The sequence below is a fragment of the Pipistrellus kuhlii genome, unplaced genomic scaffold (genome assembly GCF_014108245.1).
Source record: "Pipistrellus kuhlii isolate mPipKuh1 unplaced genomic scaffold, mPipKuh1.p scaffold_m20_p_18, whole genome shotgun sequence".
Lineage (NCBI taxonomy): Eukaryota > Metazoa > Chordata > Mammalia > Chiroptera > Vespertilionidae > Pipistrellus > Pipistrellus kuhlii.
In genome coordinates, this window is record NW_023425493.1 from 24275881 (window position 1) to 24298797 (window position 22917).

General features: G+C 57.0%; 1 protein-coding gene across 1 annotated transcript; it reads right to left on the minus strand.

Annotated features, from left to right (window-relative positions):
• BCAN (brevican) lies at positions 1 to 13097 on the minus strand. Its single transcript, XM_036441993.2, has 13 exons — positions 12961 to 13097; positions 12034 to 12405; positions 11312 to 11486; positions 10912 to 11039; positions 10160 to 10453; positions 7813 to 8046; positions 6651 to 7295; positions 3038 to 3145; positions 2283 to 2441; positions 1690 to 1772; positions 1191 to 1335; positions 732 to 922; positions 1 to 445 (listed from the first exon to the last, which is right to left on the minus strand). Exons 1-13 carry the CDS (start codon positions 13049 to 13051, stop codon positions 350 to 352), a joined length of 2721 nt encoding a protein of 906 aa, XP_036297886.1. The 5' UTR covers positions 13052 to 13097; the 3' UTR covers positions 1 to 349.
• Between the last annotated feature and the right edge of the window lie 9820 nt (positions 13098 to 22917).

The following is a 22917-nucleotide window of genomic DNA, read 5'->3' on the forward strand; positions in this document are numbered from 1 at the left end:
ACTCAAATGCAGCTTTATTTCCTGCTGGTTTTACAGGTATGCCATCCTGAGAACTCATTCTCTTAGAGAATGAGGGGACACAGAGCCCCCCCTCCCCCCGGGGAATGGAGGGGACAGGATGGCTGGCAAGGAGGGGGCAGTTGAGGCACTTAGGGACAACTCAAGGCCCCGAGGGGAAACCTGATGCTCGGTGTGGGGGTGAAAGGGCCTAGGCTGGTCTGCAGCCAGCCAAGTATTTCCCAGAAGCCCCTTCAGGCACGGTCACCTGGCCTCCAGCTCTGCCCCCCTCACTCCCCATGGTGGGGCCTGTGGGCAGGGCCGGGGGCAGCAGTATCCACAGCCTTGCTTCTTAGGGAGCCGGAACAGGGCTGGAAGGAGGGGTCCAGCGCCCCAGGCGCCTCCGCTGATGTCCTTCTAGGGCCTTCGTGGGGCGCAGAGCTCGAGACTGGGGAAGACACACACACACTCACACTCACCCTCACCCTGGGCCCTCCCCGCTTCTCTTCTCAGAGCGCCCGCTGGTGTTCTTGCTCCTTGATGCCTGATCGCATCCAACACTGGCCCTGGCTCAGCCTGAAGGGCCCAGAGCGTGGCCAAGAGAACCCAGAGCGTCCAGCCCTCCTGCCCCTGGCCCCAGAGCGCGGCAGTGATTGCTCCAAGGTCAGAGCTAGGATCGGAGCCCAGTGCTGCTGTTGGTCAGTGCCCCCCGCCCGCCTCCTCCTGGCACTCACCGGCCTGCGGGGCACACAGGAGATCTGGGGGGGCTCCCAGCGCCCATTCTCTTGGCAGCGAATCAGCGGCTGGTTGCGCTGGGCCAGCCCCTCCAGGCACCGGTAACGCAGCACCGTGTCCACCTCATAGCGCACCCTCGGGCGGCCGAACAGCCGAGCCAGGGGCAGCTCTGGCGGGGACCCGCAGGACACTGCAGGGAGACACAGTCAGAGCTCAGAGCCTGGCTCCATGAGCGACAGTTCCCAGAACGGGGATGAGGAGGAGAGGAGTGGGCCACAAGCGGATACAAAAAAGAGCAGGGGTTCGGGGTGGACCCATTAGTTTGTTATCCCTCCCGTGCTCATGGCCCTCTCACCCCACACTGAGCATTTCTGATTGAGCAGTTTTGCTCCTCCTTCTATTTGCACAGCGGCCCCAGCGTCCCGAGCCCCCACCCCCCTCGCCCTGTCCACCCTCACCCAGCCCCATCTTGCAGGTGTAGGACAGGTGGTAGTTGCAGGGCACGTCGCTCCATTGTCCCTGATTGTGCCACACCATGACCACGCAGTTCTCTCCAGACAGGAAGTAGCTGTCCGGCTGCCCAGGGTTCCAGTTCTCATAGAGCTAGGGGGTGGGGTGGGGGAGGAGGAGGAGGTGAGGAGCTCCAGTACTGGAGGCTGAGAGGAGTGCCTCTAGAGGGCATGGGGGCCTGGGGGGGGGGGGGGGGCACAGGAAAGGCCGGGTTAGGGGGATGGGGAGTAGGGGACCCCAGGGGAAAGGAAAGGTCAGGGGCTTTGGGAGGAAGGATAATGGCAACCAGAAGAGAAGTCAGGGGGGCACAAAGATGGGAAGAAGACCCAGGGGAAGGAGCCAGAAAAGGGAAAGGGAGGGTTGGGGCCACTGTGGGGTGGAGGCGGAAATGCTTCGAAGAAGCAACCTAGATAGCTCGAGAGGCGAGAGGCGGCGGGAGCCTCTCACCAAGGGCACGCCGTCTGACCACAGGAAATCGCCTTCGATGGTCCTGTCATTGAGCCCAATCCACTGGTACTCCCGGTATCGATCTGGGGAAGAACCGCAGGGGAGAGGGGTGCAGTGAGCGCCGCTGCCAGCAGGTGGCGACCGTTCCCCAGGATCCAGCGGGCGGTCAGCGGGTGACCGCGGACAAGTCCTTCCCGCCGCCCAGGCTCCGCGCGTCCCTCTCTCCAACCGGGGTACGTGGGCCTGGGGTAAAAAAGGGGAAAGTCTAGAAAAAGAGTAAAAGTGTTCACTGAGGTCAGAGGTCAGAGTCGAGGAGAGCAGGTGGAGGCAGGAGAGCAGGGAGGCGGCCCCTGATGCAGGCGTGTTCCCTGCTCTAACCTCAGCGGCCTCTGCCTGAGCCCCACCTCCCACGTGCGGAGTGGGGAGGAGGGAGAGAAAGGAAACGTGAACGAATAGAATGAGGTGAACCGAGTAACAAGTACCCGGATTAAGGAATGAGGGGTTAATGAATGAGCAAGCCCATTAATGAGTTGGTTACTGAGGGAGAGTGAGTGACAGCAGGTGCAGGCCCCCTCCCTCCCGGCCCGGCCCACTGTTGACGAAGCGCTGCTCCTCGGGCGTGCTGATGCTGGCCAGGTGCGCGCCGTACATCCGGCAGTGCGTCTCCGCCTCCTCCCAGCTCCTCCGCGTAGAGAAGTGCTTGTAGCAGGCGCCCTGGAAGGCATCCCAGCCGGGGCTGCAGAAGCGGAGGCCTGGGCGCAGAAGGGCCGGCAACTTATGGGGGCGGGGGAGGGGGATCCGGGAACCCCAAGGGGCCTGATCACCTGGAAGGGGGTCCCACCACCGCAGCCTGAGAGGGTGGGGCTAGGGGCAGGAGGAGGACGAGGCCAAAGAGCTAAGAGGGAAGGAGGCAAGGAGGGGAGGGAGGAGCCTGGAGGAGCCCTAGTGCTGGGGACCTGGATGCCTCCCTTCTTCCCTTCTCCAGGAGCTAGGGGGAGGGCTGGGAGCCCCAGCCTGGGTCTCTGCAATCCTCCATCCTGGAGAAGAGCTGTACGCTTGCCTCCTCCCAGGAGAATGGAAACGGGCCTGCATTGCTTCCAAATGCCAGAAGCATGCAGAGCAGTCCTCTCACACAGAACCCCGAGAGAGGCATTTTTGGTTCCACTTAACAGATGAGGAAATTGAGGATTGGGACCAGACAGGTTCTGTGATTTTCCTAAAATGGGTTTCATCAGAGGCAAAGCCAAACCAGTGCCTCCCTCCTTCCTTTGGAACCAGCACCGGGTGGCAGGGTCCAGGCTTCAGATCTACCCCTCCCCGCCCAGCCCAGTCCCTCAGCCGCACTCACCGACATCGCACAGGTCCCCCCCATAGCCAGGCAAACACAGGCACCGGACCCCCTCCTCCTCCTCCAGGCAGGTCCCGCCATTGTGGCAGGGGCTGGGGACACAGTTTCCTGAGGGGGGAGGGGGAGAGAAGTGAGGTGTGTGGGGGGAGCAGGGAAGCACAGGTCTGCTGTCCGAGTCCTTCCCGTCCCCAGCCCCGATCCCCTTGTCCTGGGAGCTAAACAGCACTCGCCACGTTCTCCCTGGAACCTGCCTCCGGTTAGAGCCCAGCCTGCATTCTGGATTGTTCTCCAGTCTCTGGGTCCCCTCGAGGTCCCCCACTTCAGCTTCGGTTCAGCTCTGTGCTGGCCATTGCCATGCCCTCCAGTGTGAGCCAATCTAACAGGGGCTGGGAGGAAGCGGCAGGGCGGTCCGGGGATTCAGCCCTGCGCAGGGGACCGATGGGCATGAGACTGGACTGTGGTCTGGCTCCCAGCCCGCTGGGTGGCCCTGGGCCGGCCATTTCCCTCTCCGGGAGTTTAGTCCCCACCCCCTGCCTCTGTGTCAGGTCCAGAGCAGTTCTGTGCAGTCGAACTTGAAAGTGGAAGAGAGTCTCCACAGCCACTGGGGTCTGATATTGGGGGGTTTGGGGGGGGGGTTGAGATGGGAGCTCATTCTCCTCTGTCCACGGCGCTGTGAATGAAGATCCAACACACTCCCCTCACTTTAAGCCCTCCCCTCCCCCTCCCTCCTTCCTCCTGTCCAGGCTTCCCTTCCACCCTCTGGTTCAGGCTTTCTGCAGATTCCTTAGCCTAGATACCCTTCCGCTCCATCTTGCACCCCTCCTTCTGGCTCTCCTTCTCCAGGCAGCCAGTCTCCTTCGACACACACGTCCCTGAAGGCATGCAATCCCTGTCTGGATCCAGCTCCACCCGGCCAGGCCAGCTGCCTTCTCGTCTGTACTCCCATGTGGGGGTAGGGGGTGCCTGGCTGCCTAACATGGTTTGCACCTGGGTGCTGGAGGAGCTGTCAGATCCTACTCTTTCTGGTCCTGCTGACCCAAGGGAAGATAACCGCACAGACTGACAGCTCGGGTCAGGGCTCTGAGCCCTGGGCAGAGAAGCCGTCCTCCAGGCCAGCGGTCACCACTAACTGGTGGCGGGCAGACCACTGGTGGTCCGTGAAGTCTGAAAGGTTGGCTGTGGCCACGGCACCCACCCCTAGCAGCCAAGGCCAAGGCTCACATGCTTTCCTCTGGCCCAGGATCCCAATGCCTGGTCAGGATCAGAGCAAAGGTGGGGGGAGGAGATGCTGGAGTTGACTCAAAAATTTTTTGCTGTGGTGATCTAGCTGTTCGGGGTAAAATGAATCAGCTGTTCCAGCGCCCGAGTTCTCCCTGTCATTTCCCCTCTGGCCAATAGTTTTACCCAACCCCCAGGGCGAGTGGGGGAAGGGAAGATGTTTTATTTAACCCTTTAAGCACCGGGCCCCACAGAGGGTAGGAGTCCTGAACGGCTCCCCATTCCTCACATTTTCCTGCTCTTCCCATTTTCCTCTCCAACCCTCCAACCCTGGGGGATAGAAACTCTCAAACTTGGTCCCTGATGCCCCATCCAGACGATAGGTTCCCCCAAACCCCACCAGCCCTACCCCCATTCCACCCCCCACCTCCAGCTAAACCTGAGCCAGGACAGGCAAATTGGGGTGAAAAAACTCCTCGAGACTTTCTGGTCTTCCTTTCTCTGCCTCCTTGGGCCCATTACTATAAGGACCAGGACACTGTTCCTTCCATTCTGCTGCAATGGCAGGCCAGGAGACTTCCCTCAACCTGTGGTCTGGCTTCCAGCCCGCTGGGTGGCACTAGGTCGGCCATTTCCCTCTCCGGGAGTTTAGTCCCCACCCCCTGCCTCTGTGTCAGGTCCAGAGCAGTTCTGTGCAGTCGAACTTGAAAGTGGAAGAGAGTCCCCACAGGTTCCCTCAACCTCCAAGTGGACAACTAGAACCCTCTTCTTCCCACCAAACCCCTCCCCACCCACCAGCGCTGAGCTCCACGTCAGCTGGGAGGGAGCCAACAGTAGAAACGAGTGACCTGGATGTGATGCAGGGACCCCTAGTCCACCCTAGGCCATCCAGGGGAGGGGGTCCTGGGACTGAGGGCGTCCAGCCTTCTGTAGGGATCTCCATGGGGAAGCTCAATCTTCCCTGAGCAGGTAGGGCTTCCCTCAGACCCCAGAAGCTCACTCCCCATTCCCCCACCCTCTACATTCCCTCCCTCCCCTTGTCTCCTGATCTGTGTCTCCTCCAGCATTTGGGACTTCGGCATCCTTTGGGTGTAGGGAGAGTGAAACCCTTCTCCCAAGGGGTGGAGGGCGTCATTAGTGTAGGGGTTAGTGGAGGACAGGAAGGCTGTGGGAGTAGGAGGAAAGTTAGATACCATCCCCCTGCTGAGATGCCAGGGGAGGGGCATGGGCTCTGGGTCACCTGGATGCCAGTGAACCACATCTAGGCTGAAAGGGGCTTTTTCGTCACTACTCTGTATATGTGCCTGTGTATGGGAGCCATTGAGATGGACCAGAAATGTGTACGAATGCACACATACACACACATACACACACTCCCCCTAAGAGGGGGAGAAACCTCCCAACACTCGCACAGACTGTTGGACAAGGACTTTTTTTTCAGTCGGATTTGGGATCTCAGCAGTCAGGAAGGAAAGTGGAGACAGGCCTGAGGAGGACAAGATGAGAGAACAGCAAAGGGCTATTAGATGGCTAAGACTGGTAGGTTTAGGCAAAAAGAGAGAGGGGGGAGGGAAGGGGAATGGAAGGGGAGAGACAGGGAGGGGAGGGAGAGAGAGAGAGAGACAGAGAGAGAGAGAGAGAGAGAGAGAGAGAGAGAGAGAGACAAAGAGAAGCATCAAAGAGCTACCCATGACATGGATCTACGGAATGCAAAGGGCAGACAGCTGGGGGTGGAGACAGAGTTTGGTTATAAAGCAGTTTAATAGAGATTTATTTCCAAGGCTTGTTTTCCATGAAACAAATGAAAAAAATACTTCACAGAAGTAGTCGCTTAAGGCTCTGTGGGATTAAGGGTCTCCTGGACCCCAGAGGGTGAGAGGCGAGAGGCGGGGGTGGGGACCCAGGCTTCCCTGATATCAGTGGGAGGAGGCTGGAGGGGGTGGCACACAGGAAGAGCAGCAGACCAGCCTGGGCCGGGAAGAGGGCAGCCGGTGATGAGGGCATCCTAGAGCGTGAGGCATGAGGGTGCCCTGTGGGGCGGTGAGATGTGAGTCACGGGTAGAGAGCCCAAGGGCAGGAAAGAGTCTGAGGCCGTCAGTGGTGGGGCTGGGGTGATAGAGTGTGAATTTCAGAAACAGGGAGAGGGCCTTAGGGTGGGGGTCAGGGTGTTGGGGGTCATAGGGAGTTGGCGAGGAATCAGAGCTGGGATGGACGTCACAGGACAGGGTACCCAGAATAGGAAACCCACAGGGAGAGGTGGGCAGGAGAGTAAAAGCAAAGGACAGGAGATCTGGGGCGAAGGCGGGTTAAAGGACTACAGGTGAGGTGACTCAGAGTTGCAGGGGAAGAACAAGGAGGAGGAGAAATAGGGAAGCTGAGCTTTGGGCAAAGTTACCTGCTGAGGGGGCCACGGCCACTCCACCATGGCTGGTGCTGTCAGTGGGCAGAACGGGCTGGGCCTGCACTGAGGTCCCTGCTGGGACAATTCTTCCAGAATTCTCTTTGGAGGGGGCCTCCAGCTCCCTGGTGCCCCCAGGGGCCTGCGTGGCTGGTAGCAGAGCAGGAGCATCCTCGGAGCTCCCTGTCTCCTCACTCTCTCCTCGAGGGACCTCCGACAGCTCAGGACCCACCGTCTCTTTCCCCACCTCTCTTGCCTCAGTGGGAGTGAAAGGTGAAGCCAGGTCCCCCTCCCTGGGAGTGGGCAGAGTCTCAGTGGGTGGTCCTAGGACCCTGGGTGGCCTGGGAGCCTCTGGCTCTCCGTTGGGAGGTGGTGAGGCGCCAGGGTGCAGGACTGCCGATGACTGGGACGCCTGGGAGAGTGAGTCCTCCAGGGCCGGCTCACTGGGGAGAGGGACTTCTGGGTCCGGGCTGCTGAGCTCGCTGGGCCAGGCCCACAGATCCTCATCCTCCACATCCTCCTCCTCTTCTTCCTCCTCCTCCTCTTCCTCTTTTTCATCCTTGTATTTCTCTTCTTCCTCCACCGCCTTGCCTTCCTCTTCCGATGACTCCGTGGGAGGTACAATGGATTGGGGTTCAAATTCTAGGCAAAGCACAGATGATTCAGCACCAGGGACAGCGCCCGTCGGAAGGCAGAAAAGGGGAGGAAGGGGTTGGAGAGGACTGGGGGAGAGGAAAGAGCCTGCACTGGGGAGGAGCTGTCTTTGCTCCAGAAGAACTGCAACAGGAGCTGCAATGCTGAAGGCTCTGTGAGCTGTCATTATCCCAAGAAAACATGGTCATTGCATCTCCCTCTCCTGGTCTGTTAGAATTCTCTAGTCTAGTTTGGCTAGGTGAGGGAGAGAAGAGACCAAACAAAAGGGGACTATCCTTTCCAGAGGGAAGCACCTTAGTCCAAACTGCTCTAGACTCAGAGAGTTGGGAGTGGAATTTTCTGGAAAGGCAAATATTGGAAGAGGAGTAGGTGAGATGCCTTGCACCTCTGAGCTGCTGAGAAAGGACAGGACAGGGTCCTGCCGCCATAACCCCAGCATCAAGCTGGGCTCCTGCCCCCCAGTACCTCATGCGCAGACCTCTCCTGGATGAGGGATCTGCATTACCTTGCAGGGTCCTGGGGGCCTCTGCTGGGTCTTCTGGAGTGGAGCTCGCACCTCCTCCATCCTCTATGATGGGAATGGAGTAGATGGCTCCTCGGGACTCACTCTCCACAGCTCCCCGGGGCAGCTGCAGCTCCTCCAGGGTCTCTGTCACTGTTACAATGGCCTCCAGTCCGTCAGAAGCTGGGTCAGAGGATGGGTTGGAGTCCTCAGGGATGGTAGAGGGCTGGGCAGAGTCTGTTGAGGGAGTTAAGTGCCATTGGGGGTGTTAAACAGGTGGCTCTGTCCTCTCAGGCCACAGCCTGCATGTGAGGGTGTGGGGTTAGACTCAGAGGCCACGGAATTCTCTCAGTCCTCTCTCATTTTCCCTGTGGGGCACCCTAAGACTTATCACGTGTCCCTCAACCATTAATCAAGTGTCCAGGGTGTGTCATGCCAAGCATTTTCCAGGGCATCGAGAATACAGCGAAGAGCAAAATAGCAAGCTTCCTGCCCACAAGGGAATTGTATTTCAGATAACAAACAAATAAACATGTATTACAATGTTAATACAGGAGGGAGTGGGATGGGAAGTACTACTTCATATGGAATGGCAAAGAAAGGGTCAGGGGAGATAGCTGCCCTTGAGTAAAGGAAGGAGGTGGGGTGGACAGAATGGCCTCCACACTTTGGGTTTGGGACAAAGTGTGAGGGGGCTCAGCCATCCCAAGACCTTTGGGATGGAAAGGGACAGGCAGCCATAATGACAGGAGAGCTGAAGGGCTCAGGACAGGAAGGACACTCAACAGGCAACACCTGAGGATCTCAGCACTGAGACGAGAGCACATAGGCGGGAGCAACCCTACCCTTCGGGGTCTATTCCCTTCAAATAACAGTTCTAGAATAGATTACCTTGTCTCTAGGGAAGTGAACCAAGAGAAGAAAGCCAATGAGCTGATGGTGGAATTGGGCTAAGAAAAGCCCGCAGGGCCATCTGTGCTCAGCCGGATGAAACAGGACAGCCTGTCCTGCTCTCGTCCCCTGCTCCAGTGAGCCTTGCTAATATAAGACCAGCAAACTGCCCTAACAGGTTTGGCTCAGTGGATAGAGCGTAGGCCTGCAGACTCAAGGGTCCTGGGCTCGATTCCCGTCAAGGGCATGTACCTTGGTTGCGGGCAGATTCCCAGTAGGAGGTGTGCAGGAGGCAGCTGGTCGGTGTTTCTCTCTCATTGATGTTTCTAACTCTCTATCCCTCTCCCTTCTTCTCTGTAAAAAATCAATAAAATACTGGGGGAGGGGGGGAGAAAAAAAAGAAAGAAAAAATACCAGCAAACCTGTGCCCTGCGTGCCTGTCCTCCACCTGCTCACAACCACAGTCATCTCCTCTTCTCTCCCTCCTCCTGATTCAGTTCCTCTCTCCATTTCCCCCCAGAATGTGTTTGACACATAATCATAATCAGTGCATAGAAGTGCTAGCTATCATCATCATCATCATCACCACCACCACCCCTGTTCTAGGAAATCTTTTCAGATGGACCTGTCTTCCTATCCATCCCCACATCCATGCCAGGTCAAACATGTCTGGGGACCGGTCTCAGTGACAGTAATCCTTGTCTCTCAGTCTGCATCTGTTGAGAGAAAGCTATCTTGTCTTCCTTTAGGCTGGGGGCTTCCACAACAAGAGCTGTGCCTTCTTCTCACATGTCTGCTCCCAGCCCTCGTACCAGTACTGCAGGCTCACCATGGGAGCAGGGACTCAGACACCTGACAGCTCCTCCTCCCTGGTGTTCAGTCACCCTTAGCCTGGGCCCTGGGCCTCTGAGGGTCCCAGGCACTGCTCCCCCATCTCCCAATATATGATATGGGCAGGAAGCCATCTCTATATCCAACTATCCTTCAGGACCTGCTCTCTGTGGGTGAACCTGTGCCTGTCGGTCAATATTTGGTGGTTAAAGATATGACACCTTCAAGCTGAAGGTTCTGGAAACCCCTTCGATGGCTCTTAAAGGGTATTTGGTTAACTGAGAGCGAATCATTCATTGGATTCAGAGGTTGTCAGTCATCTCTGCTCTGCTAATGAGCTGGCCAGAAATGGAAACATAATTGGTAGCCCAGTATGGGAAAGGCAGTTTTGAAACTGGAAGAGCAGGCATGGGTTACTGATGTGGAGGGAGGTGGGAAGATACAGAGAAGTGAGCGCTCCTGGAGGCCCCATGGCCAAGCCAGAGGCTGTGGCCAGAATTCGAACCCTAGCGACACGCTGAGCATCACCAAAGCCTCCTTCCAGTGGGAAGACCAGAGCTGGGGCGGGACTTCCGGGCTGCTCTGTCTCTGTGAGGTTGGTCTCCGTCCCTGCAGGAAGGGAGCTCACCTCTGAAGCAATAGACGTTGAAGCGGCTGTGCTTGTTGGGGAAGCCGGTCTGGTTGGGGAAGAGGAAGAGAGTCTTGACACCGGGCAGACCCCCACCGCAGCGCTGGCTGGGCGTGACGATGGGGTAGCGCACACTGCCGTCGGCCAGCCAGCCTGGGCTGCAGCGGTCCAGGCCGCCGTCCCAGGCTGCGTAGAGCTGGCCCGTGGTGGCGATCTCTGCTCCTCGCTCCCGGCAGTATGCCCGTGCCTCCTCCAACGTCAGCTTGTCTGGGGGGGCACCCAGGAACAGCTCTCCTGGGAGGGCAGAGGAGGCTGGGTTACCAGGAAGTTAGAAGCCCCTTCTACCCCTGGATTCCAACAGGGACCCTGGGCAAGCCTCTCTAGGCCTCAGTCTCCTTATCTGTGCATGGAGGCAATGATCCTGCTTCCTAGGATCCTGCTTCTGCATAGAAGCTCAGGGTGGGTGTTAGTGCTCAAAGGGACCTAGCCCAAAGTCCTCGGGCTGCAAAAACGGAAACAAGGCCTAGAGATGCTAAGAGGCAGAGGTGCACAGCAGGTAACAGCAGAGCCAAAGCACAGACTCAGTCTCCTGCCACATGCCTTAGGCTTTGACCATGAACTTGCCTCTGTGACAGTATTTGGAGGGAGGGACATGGATTGTTTCCTTTCCCCGAATCCCCCCTTAAACACATGAAGGGCAATAAGGTCCAGAGAAGGGGCTTGACCCTTGGGAGCCCCTCATCCCCAGTCACCATTCAGGTCCTCAGCATAGCAGTAGACGTCATAGAGGTCACCCGGGTCCACCAGGCCATAGTTCCGGACGCCGGGGAAGCCATCCATGTCTCCATAGCAGGCCTCTCGCGGAGTCTGGATGGGATACCTGGGGGTGGAGGACAGACACCTTCACGAGGGAGCCATCCCACAGTGACCCCAAATCGCATTGCCTTCCATGCAGCCCTTTGTCCTCCCAGCTCTAGGGGAACAAACACCCCCAGGGTGGATCCTCACCCATTCTCTGAAGACCAGCTTCAGTCCCAGGAGGCAGGGAGCCCTGCGTGGCCACCTTGAGGCAGCAGGCAGCCCCTGGCAGAACCGGAGGCCCCAGGTACCTCAGAGACGACCAGAAGCCCCTGGCCCTCAGCCCCGGCTTACCTCACCGTCTGGTCGGACAGCCAGCCGGCGTCGCACTGCTCGTAGCCCCCGAGATAGGCCGCGTAGAGCTGCTCCGGGGTGGCGATGCGGGCCCCGATGCGGGCACAGGCCTTCTGGGCCGCCGGGAAGGAGAAGGCGTAGCGGGCAGAGCCCTCCCGGTAGAGAAAGACGACCCCTGAGGGGCAGAGAGCATTCCTGGAGGCATGGCCGCCCTGCACACCACCGACCTCCCCTCCCCCTTCTTGTCACACTCATCTGTCCGCACAGGGGGAAGTCCGAATGGCACTCACTGCGGAATGAGGGGTTTACATTAGACTATGGGTAGCATTTCCTCCACGTGAGAGAAAGGCAGTAGCAAAAGCCTTTCCCAACTCAGTCTGTCTTTTTTTTTTTTAAATATATTTTTATTGATTTTTTACAGAGAGGAAGGGAGAGGGATAGAGCGTTAGAAACATCGATGAGAGAGGAACATCGACCAGCTGCCTCTTGCACACCCCCTACCAGGGATGTGCCCGCAACCAAGGTACATGCCCTTGACTGAATCAAACCTGGGACCCTTCAGTCCGCAGGCCGACGCTCTATCCACTGAGCCAAACCGGTTTCGACCAACTCAGTCTGCCTTCCAGAGGTTTGCTCCCCCCTGTGACTGCGGGGTCCCTGAGGGCTGGAGTCCTTCCCTCCCCTTGGGTTCCTTGGGAACTGCTCCTGGTCCCTGCCCTCACCTTTGACCTTGACCTCCACAGCGTCGCTGCTGTCGTCGATGCCGTGCTGGACCTCGCAGCGGTAGATGCCCGAGTCGTTGGGCCGCAGCTCGCTCAGCGCCAGGGACACGTCGGTGAGTGAGGCCGGGTAGGCGGGCAGCGCCACGCGGAACCGGTAGGCCTCGCTCACCTTGACCCGCAGCCCCCGCGCCACCAGCACCTCGGCCTCGCGGCCCCCGGACAGGAAGGTCCACTTGACCCGCGGGGAGCCCAGCGCCGCCCGGCGGCCCGGCGGCCGCGAGGAGTGCACGTGGCAGGGGATGGTGAGGGCGCCGCCCAGCACGCCCTGCAGCGGCGGGGCGCCCGCGATGCGCACGCGGAAGGCCCGGTCCTCTGTGGGGGGACCGGCAAGAGCTGCACCCCGGTTCCCAAGCCCTGCCCCAGCCTTCCCGCCCCACCCCAGGGCTCCCCGGCCTCGCTTTTGGGTTTTCCTAAACCGTCCCCAACAAGCTGGGCCCGGCCCCCAGGGTCCTGCAAACCTACTTCTCCATCCCCAGATGGGTCCCCAAAGTCTCCCAGAGTACCGCCCCAGGATCTGTGGGCTCCACCCACACTCTTCTAGCCCCGCCCCTGAGTCCTACAGTCCAGTGCTCCAAACTTCTGTCTGTTCAGAATCTCTCCCAACTCCACTTCTGTTCTGCCTCCCAGCCCTCCCTCACCTGACTTCCCCAGCCCCATCTCAAGTTTCCACACCCTTCAGGGACCCACACCTCATCTCTTTTTGCAAAGGGTCCCAGCCCAGACCTTTCCCCAGAGTCCTCCAAATTCCATCTCCTCCTCCCTGAGTGTCCCTCCCACCCCTGCCACCAAGCTGGAAGAGGCTGGTGAGGGCTGAACACGAGGGAAGAGGCAGGAGACAGAAAAAGTGACCCCAAGCAGGTTGCTTACCTGAGCTGTCCCTTTCCAGAGCACCAGCCAAGGCCTCAGGGACCCCAGCCAGGGTCAGGGCTGCCAGCAGGGACAGGAACAGGGGGGCCATGCTGCAGACTGACGGGGACTTGGGGAAGAAAGATAGGGTTAGCCCTCGCTGGTGTTGCTCAGTGGATAGAGCGTGGGCCTGCAGAATGAAGGGTCCCAGGTTCGATTCTGGTCAAGGGCACATGCCTGGGTTGCAGACTCAATCCCCAGTAGGGGGTGTGCAGGAGGCAGCCAATCAATGATTCTCTCTCTCTCTCATCACTGATGTTTCTATCTCTCCCTCTCCCTTCCTCTCTGAAATCAATACAAATATATTTTTTAAAAGAAAGATAGGGTTAGACCTCAGGCTGGACTTACCACAGCTCCCTAACATATCCACAGGGACTCACACCGGGCCCGGGAAGCACACTGCCTCCGCCTCACCACTACCTCTATGTCTGATCCCTGTCTCCCCACAAAGGTGTTCTTTAGAGCTGATGCACTGGTGCTAGTGAGCTCCCTGTCCGACTTAAGGCAATTCCCGACCCTCTCTGGGCTTCTGTTTTCTTGTAAAAGCACCATTACTACCACCACACCGTTTGTGATGAGGCTGTGTGCTTTGAGAACATTTATAATAAAAAAAAAAAAAAATCCTGTACAGATACCCAGAGCCCAGCACACAGTCGGGGCTCAATAAACGCGTACAGCATATAGCATGAACGGTGGGTGCCATATGCCTGTAAGTGTTTGGAGTTCCCTCTGCCTCTCCCAGTGCCAGGCTCCTTCTTTGAACCCAGAGTCCTCTCCCCACACTGTACCCCTCCAACTTCCCTTCTTGTCCCTTCCTCCCTCAGTATCATAGCCACCTGGCCTCCCCTGGGAGGGCCTCCTAGACTGAGCCCAGGCAATGTTCAACTTCTCCCCAGTGCACCCCCTCACTGACCTTTCCCCTCCCTCCACAACGTATAAGGAAACCCTTCTCTCTACTCCCCAGCACCTTCCGCCCCCCTCCTTGGCCGCCTTCTCTTTTCTCCCTCCCAGTCTTTCCTTTCTGTCTGGCACAGGCTTTCCCACCGGATCTCCTGGCTCAGAAACCAGCTGGGACAAAGCCCCTGTCTCTGCCAGGCTGGCCTCCATCCAGCCTCTCCCTCCCCCACCCTAGCCCTGGGCCGGGAGGTGGGCTGAGGGGGGTGGGTGAGACTAAGTGAAAGAGGCGATCTCCCTCCTGGCCTTGGGAGAGCCCAGACTGTTCCACTGAAGATCTCAAAGCACTTCTGCACTCACAATGGGGGATGGGGCTGTAACGTTGAGAAATGGGGCCCAGAGAGGGATAGGGCTGACTCGGAGTCCCCATGTGTCCCCATGTGCCCCTAAGAGGGAAGGCTGTGGAGGAGCCAGTGTCAACGTCATCTTTGAGCATCAGGCTGAGAGGACCACGAAAACCCACGTCTGCCGTGGAACTGACCAGTGGTGGGCAGGAGAGGTGTAGGTTAGGCTGTAGGCACGACTCAGGAGAGCAGGCCTGTCTCCCCTGGCTACTCACTCCCACTTCAGGCCCATTGTTCCACCTGCATCTCCCCCACCTTCGTACCTGCGCCCCTTTCCCTGCCTGAGCTGCTGAGATCCCTGTCTTCTCCCAGAGTCTCCAGAGGATACCTCCCCACCATGGTGAGCCTCTGCTCCCCCCTCCCCCACTGCGAGGGCATCATTTCCTCATGGTCAGAGCTGGGGGGGGGAGGGGCAAGGGTCAGACGCCCAGGGCATCGCTCTGACCTTTGCTGCGGCCAGGTCAGAGGTGCTGAGATCGGCTCTGGGCACGGGGGCAACTTGGGAAGACTGTTTTCTGGAGTTGGAGGGACCTTTTCGGATGCACAGCCAGCGCCTTCGGTGCTGAGGAGACTGTTGACCATGCACTTGAGCTGTGCCAGGTCCTGGGGGCCCGGCGTTCCCTGGAGCCCTCCCTCCCCTCGCTCTGGGCCGGAGCTGCTCCCAGACCTGGCTCCCGGCTCCCTGATGGGTGCCCCAGAAACCCATATAGTTGGAGCCATTCTGGGACCAATGCCCTGGGCCACGCCCCCCCACCCCACCCCACCCTTTGCCTCTGTTTTGAAGGTGGGAGAATGAAGGGAGAATATCTGAGGCTGAGGATCTGGCTGCCCTGGAGCATAGAAGGTTCCCCACCCCCACATCTAGCAACGGGAGTCCCCAATCAGAGAGGATGGCCCTGGGTGCATGGTTCTCACAGTCAGAGAGCTCCGCCACCCCACCTGCCAATCACACCACACTTGGACTTCAGTCCCTTCTTGTACAGTCCCGAGAAAACTTAGGCATCCCTCCTCAGGCACCAGCCGCAGACCCAGGGACCCAGGCCTTGCCTTCTCCACCCCACATACTCCCCCACCTCCACTGCAGCTTCTCATCCTCCAGAGCAGGACACACCCTTCCATCCCTGACCTCCAGAGCTCGGCAGTCTTCCTGTCCCTTCTCCCATGCCACACCGCCCCTCACTCCCGCGCTCTCTCTCTCTCTCCTGCTCCAGCTTCTGGATTTCTGCCTTGGTTTTGAGTTTTCCCAAGCTGTTCAGGAAACTTTCCCCTTGTTACATTATCATTCCTCTCTGACCATGGTCCTCCATCTCCCTCCTAGGCTTCATAAACCCAATTCACCAGGCCGTGTGTGTGTGTGTGTGTGTGTGCGCGTGTGTGTGTGTGTGCCAGCTCCATGCTGAATTCCCACCAGCTGGCATCCAAGGTCTGCTCCATGGGAACTGAGCTCCCATGCTCAGCAGGATCAGCTGGGCTGCACAGGCCAGAGCTTGGGTCTCTGCAGGAGGGAAGCTCTCAGCTACCCCCTTAGCGGCTGTGTGAGCACCAAGAGCCTACACAATACAGCCAGGCCTCAAAGGGCCTGCAGGAGTAATTGCAGCAATGGTACAAATAGTCCTATTTACTGGAAGCACACGTAATAATACTATTTAGCAACATTACCAGATGAGCTACTGTGTAGCTCCTCCTCATATAAAATCTGAAATATAGATGATGCTTTTGTCAACGGCAAGGTTAGTCATAACAACACAGGCACTGGTAATACTGTGAGTGGGTCTAGCGGTAATTATCCCTTGATTTTACTGGTATTATCTGGAATAGAAGTTATGCAGGTTCGATTTTTTTCAATCTCACCCACTGATTTTAGAGGGAGAAGAAGGGAGAGAGAGAGAAACATTGATGGGTTGCCTCCCGAATACCCCCACGGTGGAAAGAGCCCACAGCCTAGGTCTGTGCCCTGACAGGGAATCCAACCGGCAACCTTCTGTTACTTGGGACGATGCTTCAAGCAAATGAGCCACCCAGCAGGGCAAAGCGATGCAGAGATGAATGATGATAACAAAATCGATGGCAAAGCTCTCAGTCCTCTTAGAGCCAGGTGGGCAGAGCTATTCTGAACATACCTGGGGGAAGGGGGGAATTCCCAGCTCCTGGCAGTTCTAGGAAGGAAAGCAGGAGTGGTACCCACCGAGGTATAACCTTGTTAAATGCCTCCCAGGCATAACCTTCCCTTTGAGAAAAAAACAAAACAACAAAAAACGCTGTTTTGGTATTGCCCCGATGAGGAGCCTGACGTTCAGGGAGGTCAACTAGCTTGGCCAAGGTCACAACAAGTAAGCGCCCGGGTGGGATTCCCGCTCCCAGGGGCTCCGGGATCGCCCGCTACAGCGGCTCCTACCGGCCGTCCCGCGGGCTCCGGAGGAGGGACCTCCCGGGAGGGAGCGGGGGCTGACCGCCCGGGACCAGGTCGGGACAGCGCGCAGCGGGGAGGGCGCGAGCACCCGGAGGGGCGTTCCCGTTAGCCCGGGGACTGGGGGCTGCGGGCCCCACAGGGGGCAGCCGCGGGGGTGCCGGCGGCGGAGAGCCAGAGGGTGGCGGGGCTGCGGGCGGACCGCGCCGGAGCATCGGGGGCGGCGAGCTGGAAGCGCTGGGACCTCCGAGGCCAGGGCTGCGGGGAGGGTCGCTCCCTCCTCTCCCTCCTGGGTCCCGGGCCCCGGGCCGGGCTGCGGTCGCGCTCACCTCCTGGGGCCGGGGTGCGGCGCCGCGAAGTTTGTCGCCTCCTCCGGGGTCTCCGCCGGGTCCGGGCCCGCGCGCGGCTCGGGTCCTGCGTCTGCGGCGGCGGGGACTGCGGCGGAGGCTGCGCCCGCAGGATGCTCGGGAGAGGGCGCCGGCCCGGCGCCGCACAAAACCCCCTTTCTTCCCCCCGGTCCCGCCCTGCCCTCCCCGGGCCGCCCCCGCCCCCTGGCCCGGAGCGCGGGGGGCTCGGGAGTCACGGGACCCGCTGCCTTCCCGGCGTCGGTTCCGGGCGGCAAGGACGCGCGAAGTAGGACATCCTTCTGGGGATGGAGGCCGAGGCCGGAGCGGGGAGGGCGGGCAGGAGGGCGGAGGGACCAGGTGATGCTGCCGCCGGAGGGATGGCAGTCAGACGGCCGGAGGGACTGGTCAAGGGGACGGGAAGGGGACTGGCGCTCGGAGAGAAGGGAAGAGGAAGACGAGAGGATGGGAGGTTTGGCTCCTAGAGGGACTCCACACACACATCTAAGAATGGGGGAGGGAAGCTCTGTTTGGGAAGCCGGGAGAAGTGCAAAAAGACCTTAGGCACCTCCCTGATTGTGATATGTGTGTGTGTGTGTGTGTATATATATATATATATATATATATATATATATATATATATATATATATATATATATTGATTTTTTTACAGAGAGGAAGGGAAAGGGATAGAGAGTTAGAAACATTGATGAGAGAGAGTCATCAATCAGGTGCCTCTTGCACACCCCCCTACTGGGGATGTGCCTGCAACCAAGGCACATGCCCTTGACCGGAATCGAACCTGGGACCCTTCAGTCTGCAGACCGACGCTCTACCACTGAGCCAAACCGGTTTCAGCCCTGATGGCCTTTTGTCTCCTGAGGTGCTCGCACTCCCTACACAGAAGGGCAGCTGACATTGCAGCTGGAGGGATGAGGTTGGACAGCAGATACACGGGTTAAGGGAAGCAAGTCAGAAGCTCTCCAGACGAGGGGGAGGGGGAGGGGCGGGGTGGGAAGTGGCGCTGAGAACGGCGTTACTGCTCCTGCAATCCAATGTGCGAAGTGCAGGGCTTGCCGGGAGCCAGAGGGCCCCCTGGCCAGGGCTCTCGCAGATGAATGTGCAGCCTGGTGCCAGGGGGTGGGCCTTGACGGCTGCCCAGCCACTGGGGACGTCTCAGCGGCCAGAATACCAATGACAACCTCCTCCCAGCTCCAGGGCCGCTGCCTCCCTCCTCTTTCCCAGGCTCCCTCCCGCCCTCCTCTTTCTTCCCTGCTGGGACTCCAGGCAAAGCCCCTGGCACCCACCGTGGGCAGGACAGCCAGACGCCCGATTCTCTCCCCGGCGTACCAGCACCAGCGGTCACATCAAGGAGAGCTTGTCTGAGGCTTTGATCCCCAGAATCTTCAGCAACACCCCCCAAAGATCCCAAAGAAAGTGAGGTTCCGTGTGGGCAATGCACATGCAGCCTAAGAGCAGGTTCCTGTCCTTCCATCTGGACTGCACCCAGGTCCCTCCTCTGTGGGAAATTGGGGCTGCCTTCCCCCGGATGCCCAGCTGCCCCAATCCTTGAGGAATTCTGGCAACGCCCAGAGACGTATCTCCTGTAGAGACAGGACAGGAAGACCTGGGATGGAGGGCAGTACAGTCCCTCAGTAAGAGAGATGCCCCAGACAGGGAGGTGAGAATGAAGAGGATGGAGCAACGTGCTTGGGATGGTTCGGGGAGAAGGACACTCAGTTTATTGATTTCATTAAATAGATGCTAACTGGTGTCCACTACGGACCAGGCACTAGTTTAGGCCTCGGAGGGTGCTGTTCCAGGTCCTCTAGTGGAAAGAGGGGTCTGAGGCCTTTGGGACAGATCCGCACCTGGTGGCCCAAGCACCTCCCTCGGCTGCTCTCAGACCTTCTGTCCCGCGGGACAGTGTCAGGGTGGGGGTGCACATCAGCCGGACCCACGCAGCTCTTCTCCACAAGGGGCTCCATGGGGCAGGCAACCAGATGGTTGGAATGCAATCCCCATGGTGGCGCCCATGTAACCATAGTTTCTGCTTCCAGAAAACTTGTCTGTGACCTGGGAAGACAGAGAAAGCGACCTTCCTCACTACCTCGCCTCGCGCGCCCTAGAAGTGCGGGCACAGTTTGGTGCCCTGGGGCAGTCCGACCTTGACTGAGGCCAGCAGCACTGGGTGGGGACCAGGGCTGGTACGAGACAGCCTGTTCCAAGAGGGAGACCCCTAGTGGGAAGCAGACAGAGTGAGAGAACAGAGCAGCTGCTCTGTGAAGGTCTTGATGAGAGCCAGGATTTGAGTCATGGCACTGTTTTGCCCTTTGCAGTGGCAAAACCTTGAAAAGGTTTTAGTTCCTCTGAAATGCTTCTGTAGTAGCATCTACTGTATTGGGTGCCATCTACTGCTCTGGGTGATGTCTACTGCTCTGGGCTGGGTAAAGGAAGGCCCTGGCCACACGTCAGCAAAATCTACTTCTTTTCCTTCCTCTACTTTTCTCTCTCTCTCTCTCTCTCTCTCTCTCTCTCTCTCTCTCTCACACACACACACACACACACACACACACACAGCCTAATCTCCAGATCTCCTGACCAGATAGTGGGCCACTCCTCTGTGAATGGGATGGGGGCTCAGTATTTGAGAGAGAAATCTTTTCTTGAGGATTTCCTAGGGGAGGAATAAATACCCCCCAAGATTTCCCCCACATTCCCAGCTCTACCGATTCACACTGAAGTCTAATCCTACTTGGAACTGGCAGTTTCTGATCAGGGACTTTCTTTACTGTCTTTACTTACATCTTCACCCATAGCCACGTGACCACCCTCCCGTCTCTATTCACTTGCTGAGCAGAGGAAAAAACCAAGACCTTTCCTTCCGGGGCTCAGAAAAGCAAACAGAATCAACGGAAGCAGGAAGAACCCAAGTCACAGTTCAGGTAGAACCACTGGCCCCGTAACAGGAGGAGAATGACTCAGGTAACCTTAGGTATCTTCTGGATAAAGAAACTGAGACCAGAGAGGTGAAGTGACTCTGTAGGGTCACACAACAGGTAATTGACTGCCCGTGACCAAAATGAAGTCTCCTGCCTCCCAGGTCAGGGTCTTGCCAGGACCTGAGCTGTCTCCCTCAGGGGAGAGAAAGCCTGGGAGAGGGAGAGAAGATAGGAGGGAGTCGGGGAGCGCTCCTCCCTTTTCCACGTGCAGCCCAGCTGGCTCGCCTCCCAGCCTCCTGAGCCCTGGGGAGCTTTCCAGTCTCTCCAGATGAAGACAATCAACCTCCTGCCTCTCCCACTGAGGTCACAGCCCAAGTTGAGGAAACAGAATCTCCCCTCCAGGTCCAAGATCTCCCATCCCGAGAGCATTGCATCTGCAGTGTTAGCCTTGGGCCTTCCTCACTGGATCCCCAGCCACCAAGGCCCCTGGAGGAGCCTGTCCTTCCCAGCCCCTGGAGCACCTGCTCCCACTTTCCCAGGCGTTTGGGTGAGGGCCCAGGCAGCTCCTCTCCGAGGCCCTGCGTGTCACACAGGCACCTGGGAGCGTGCGAGTGGGGCCGAAGGGGAGGAGGGAGGCCGTGCGGAGCGCTGGCACAGCTGTGTCGGGAGAATGGGGGCTTTGATAGCGTCTGAAAGGGGCCAGGAAGCAGGGGCTGCTGGCCTAGGCCAGGGGGTGGCTCTAAGGGCTCCTGGAGCTGAAAGAGAGTGGGGGTGGGAAGGGAAATGGGGGTGGGAAGGGAAATGGGGGGTAGGGGGCCAGTGGTGAGGCCTACAGACTGAACAACCCCCGCTGTATGATCAGGAGCCGCAGTCCACTGAGCGGATAGACCCTCCCTTTGAGGGATGCAAACTCCTGTGTGTAGAGGAGACCACCTGTTCCATAAAGGACAGCTGAAGGTTCCGGAAGGCTCGACCCTGAGTACAACCAAACGTGCCTATTGACCAAAAGCCCCTTCCCTCAGCTCCCTGCAGTCCTGTCTCTGGTTCCTGATGGGGAAGACCATTCACTTTTCTTTTAAAATATATTTTATTGATTTTTTTTACAGAGAGGAAGGGAGAGGGATAGTTAGAAACATCAATGAGAGAGAAACATTGATCAGCTGCCAATTGCACACCCCCTACTGGGAATGTGCCTGCAACCAAGGTACATGGCCTTGACCGGAATCGAACCCAGGACCCTTGAGTCTGCAGGCTGACGCTCTATCCACTGTGCCATACCAGTCAGGGCGACTCTTCTATGATGCTGGGCCAACTATTAACCTCTCTGAGCCTCAGTTTCTTCACCTGTAAAATGGCACTGACACCTTGTTTTATGGTTTTGATTAAATAATTTAAATTAACTTTAAATTAAACTTTAAAAGAATGAAAGTGCTTCAATCCCTTAAAATCTAAAACTTAAATGCATCTAATTATATATGAACTTGGAGGCAAAGCCACTCAGAAGAATTTTCTGATTATAAAACTCAGCATTTTTTTTTAAACTCAGCATTTTTACTATACATTTCTAAGAGCAAAAGAGCCATGGAGAAATCTTTATGTGGGCATTACTATTTTTGAAAAGTTCTATTTATTATGATAAAGCAAATAATTACAGTAACAGTTTTTAGAACTAAGATTTGCAGCTAAGACTGGATTGGCTCAGTGGATAGAGCGTCGGCCTGTGGACTGAAGGGTCCCATGTTCGATTCCAATCAAGGGCATGTACCTTGGTTGCAGGCATATCCCCAGTGTGTGTGTGTGGGGGAGGTGCTGGAGGCAGCTGATCAATGTTTCTAGATCTCTATTCCTCTCCCTTCCTCTCTGTAAAAAAAAATCAATAAAATATATTTTAAAAAAATAAAAAAGAACTAAGAGTATAAAAGAAAATGAAAGTTAAGCAATAACTGCTAACCTTTCATCTGAATTAGACATAACAGCATGAACTCATGATGTGTGTGTGTGTGTGTGTGTGTGTGTGTGTTCTGGAGAACAGTTATATATAACAGTTTATAAATATTATTTGTGTATACAGTTTATTTAGGAGCAGTAACAACCTGATAACAATCAATATGTCTAGTGCCCAGACTGTAGTCTTGAACTTTCCACTAAAAGGAACCAGAACGCTGGAGAAATTCCAGGCCTGCAGCAGGATAATTTTTCATACTTGAGAACTCAGGTCAAGTTCATGTCAAAAGGACCCAATTAAGCCAACTTGAGAATGACTCCCACTGGCCAAACAACTTTAACATAAAGATGAATAATGACTGTAGGAGATGGAGACATATCAAATAATATAAAAAGTCAATAAGTTCATAATGCTACTAAAACATGAAATCAATGGTCACCTTTGGACATTGCAAACTCATGAATTTGGAAATCCATAGGGTACAGCAGATCCTGTTAGTGCCCCTGCCCATGTCCTCTTAGCAGTGACCTCAACAAGCCAAAGGCTGCTGACCGCTGAGGATGTTTTTCCCACTGGAGAGGTAGGCTTGGCCTAGAGCACAGTGAGTCAGAGGTCCCAGGGGACTAATGCCTCTGAGACAGCGTGCGACCAGTGGCAAAGGGTGAGTTGGTAGGCAAATCGCCAGCCCCCTCTCCTCTCGGGCAGGACCTATGAGGCCAGTTCTCCAGTCTCCAGCTGCCCAGAGTCAGAACCTGTTCAATTATTTGGATTATGTATTCAATTATTTATTAGACTCCTTCCCTTCCCGGTCTCACTTTCCAGATTTATTAAGATCTGGGAACTTGCAGGCCCACAAAGTCATGAGCATATGTGGGTGAGCACAATATTCCATTTGAGCTGAAACTGGTTTGGCTCAGTAGATAGAGCGTCAGCCTGCAGACTGAAGGTTCCCAGGTTCAATTCTGGTCAAGGGCATGTACCT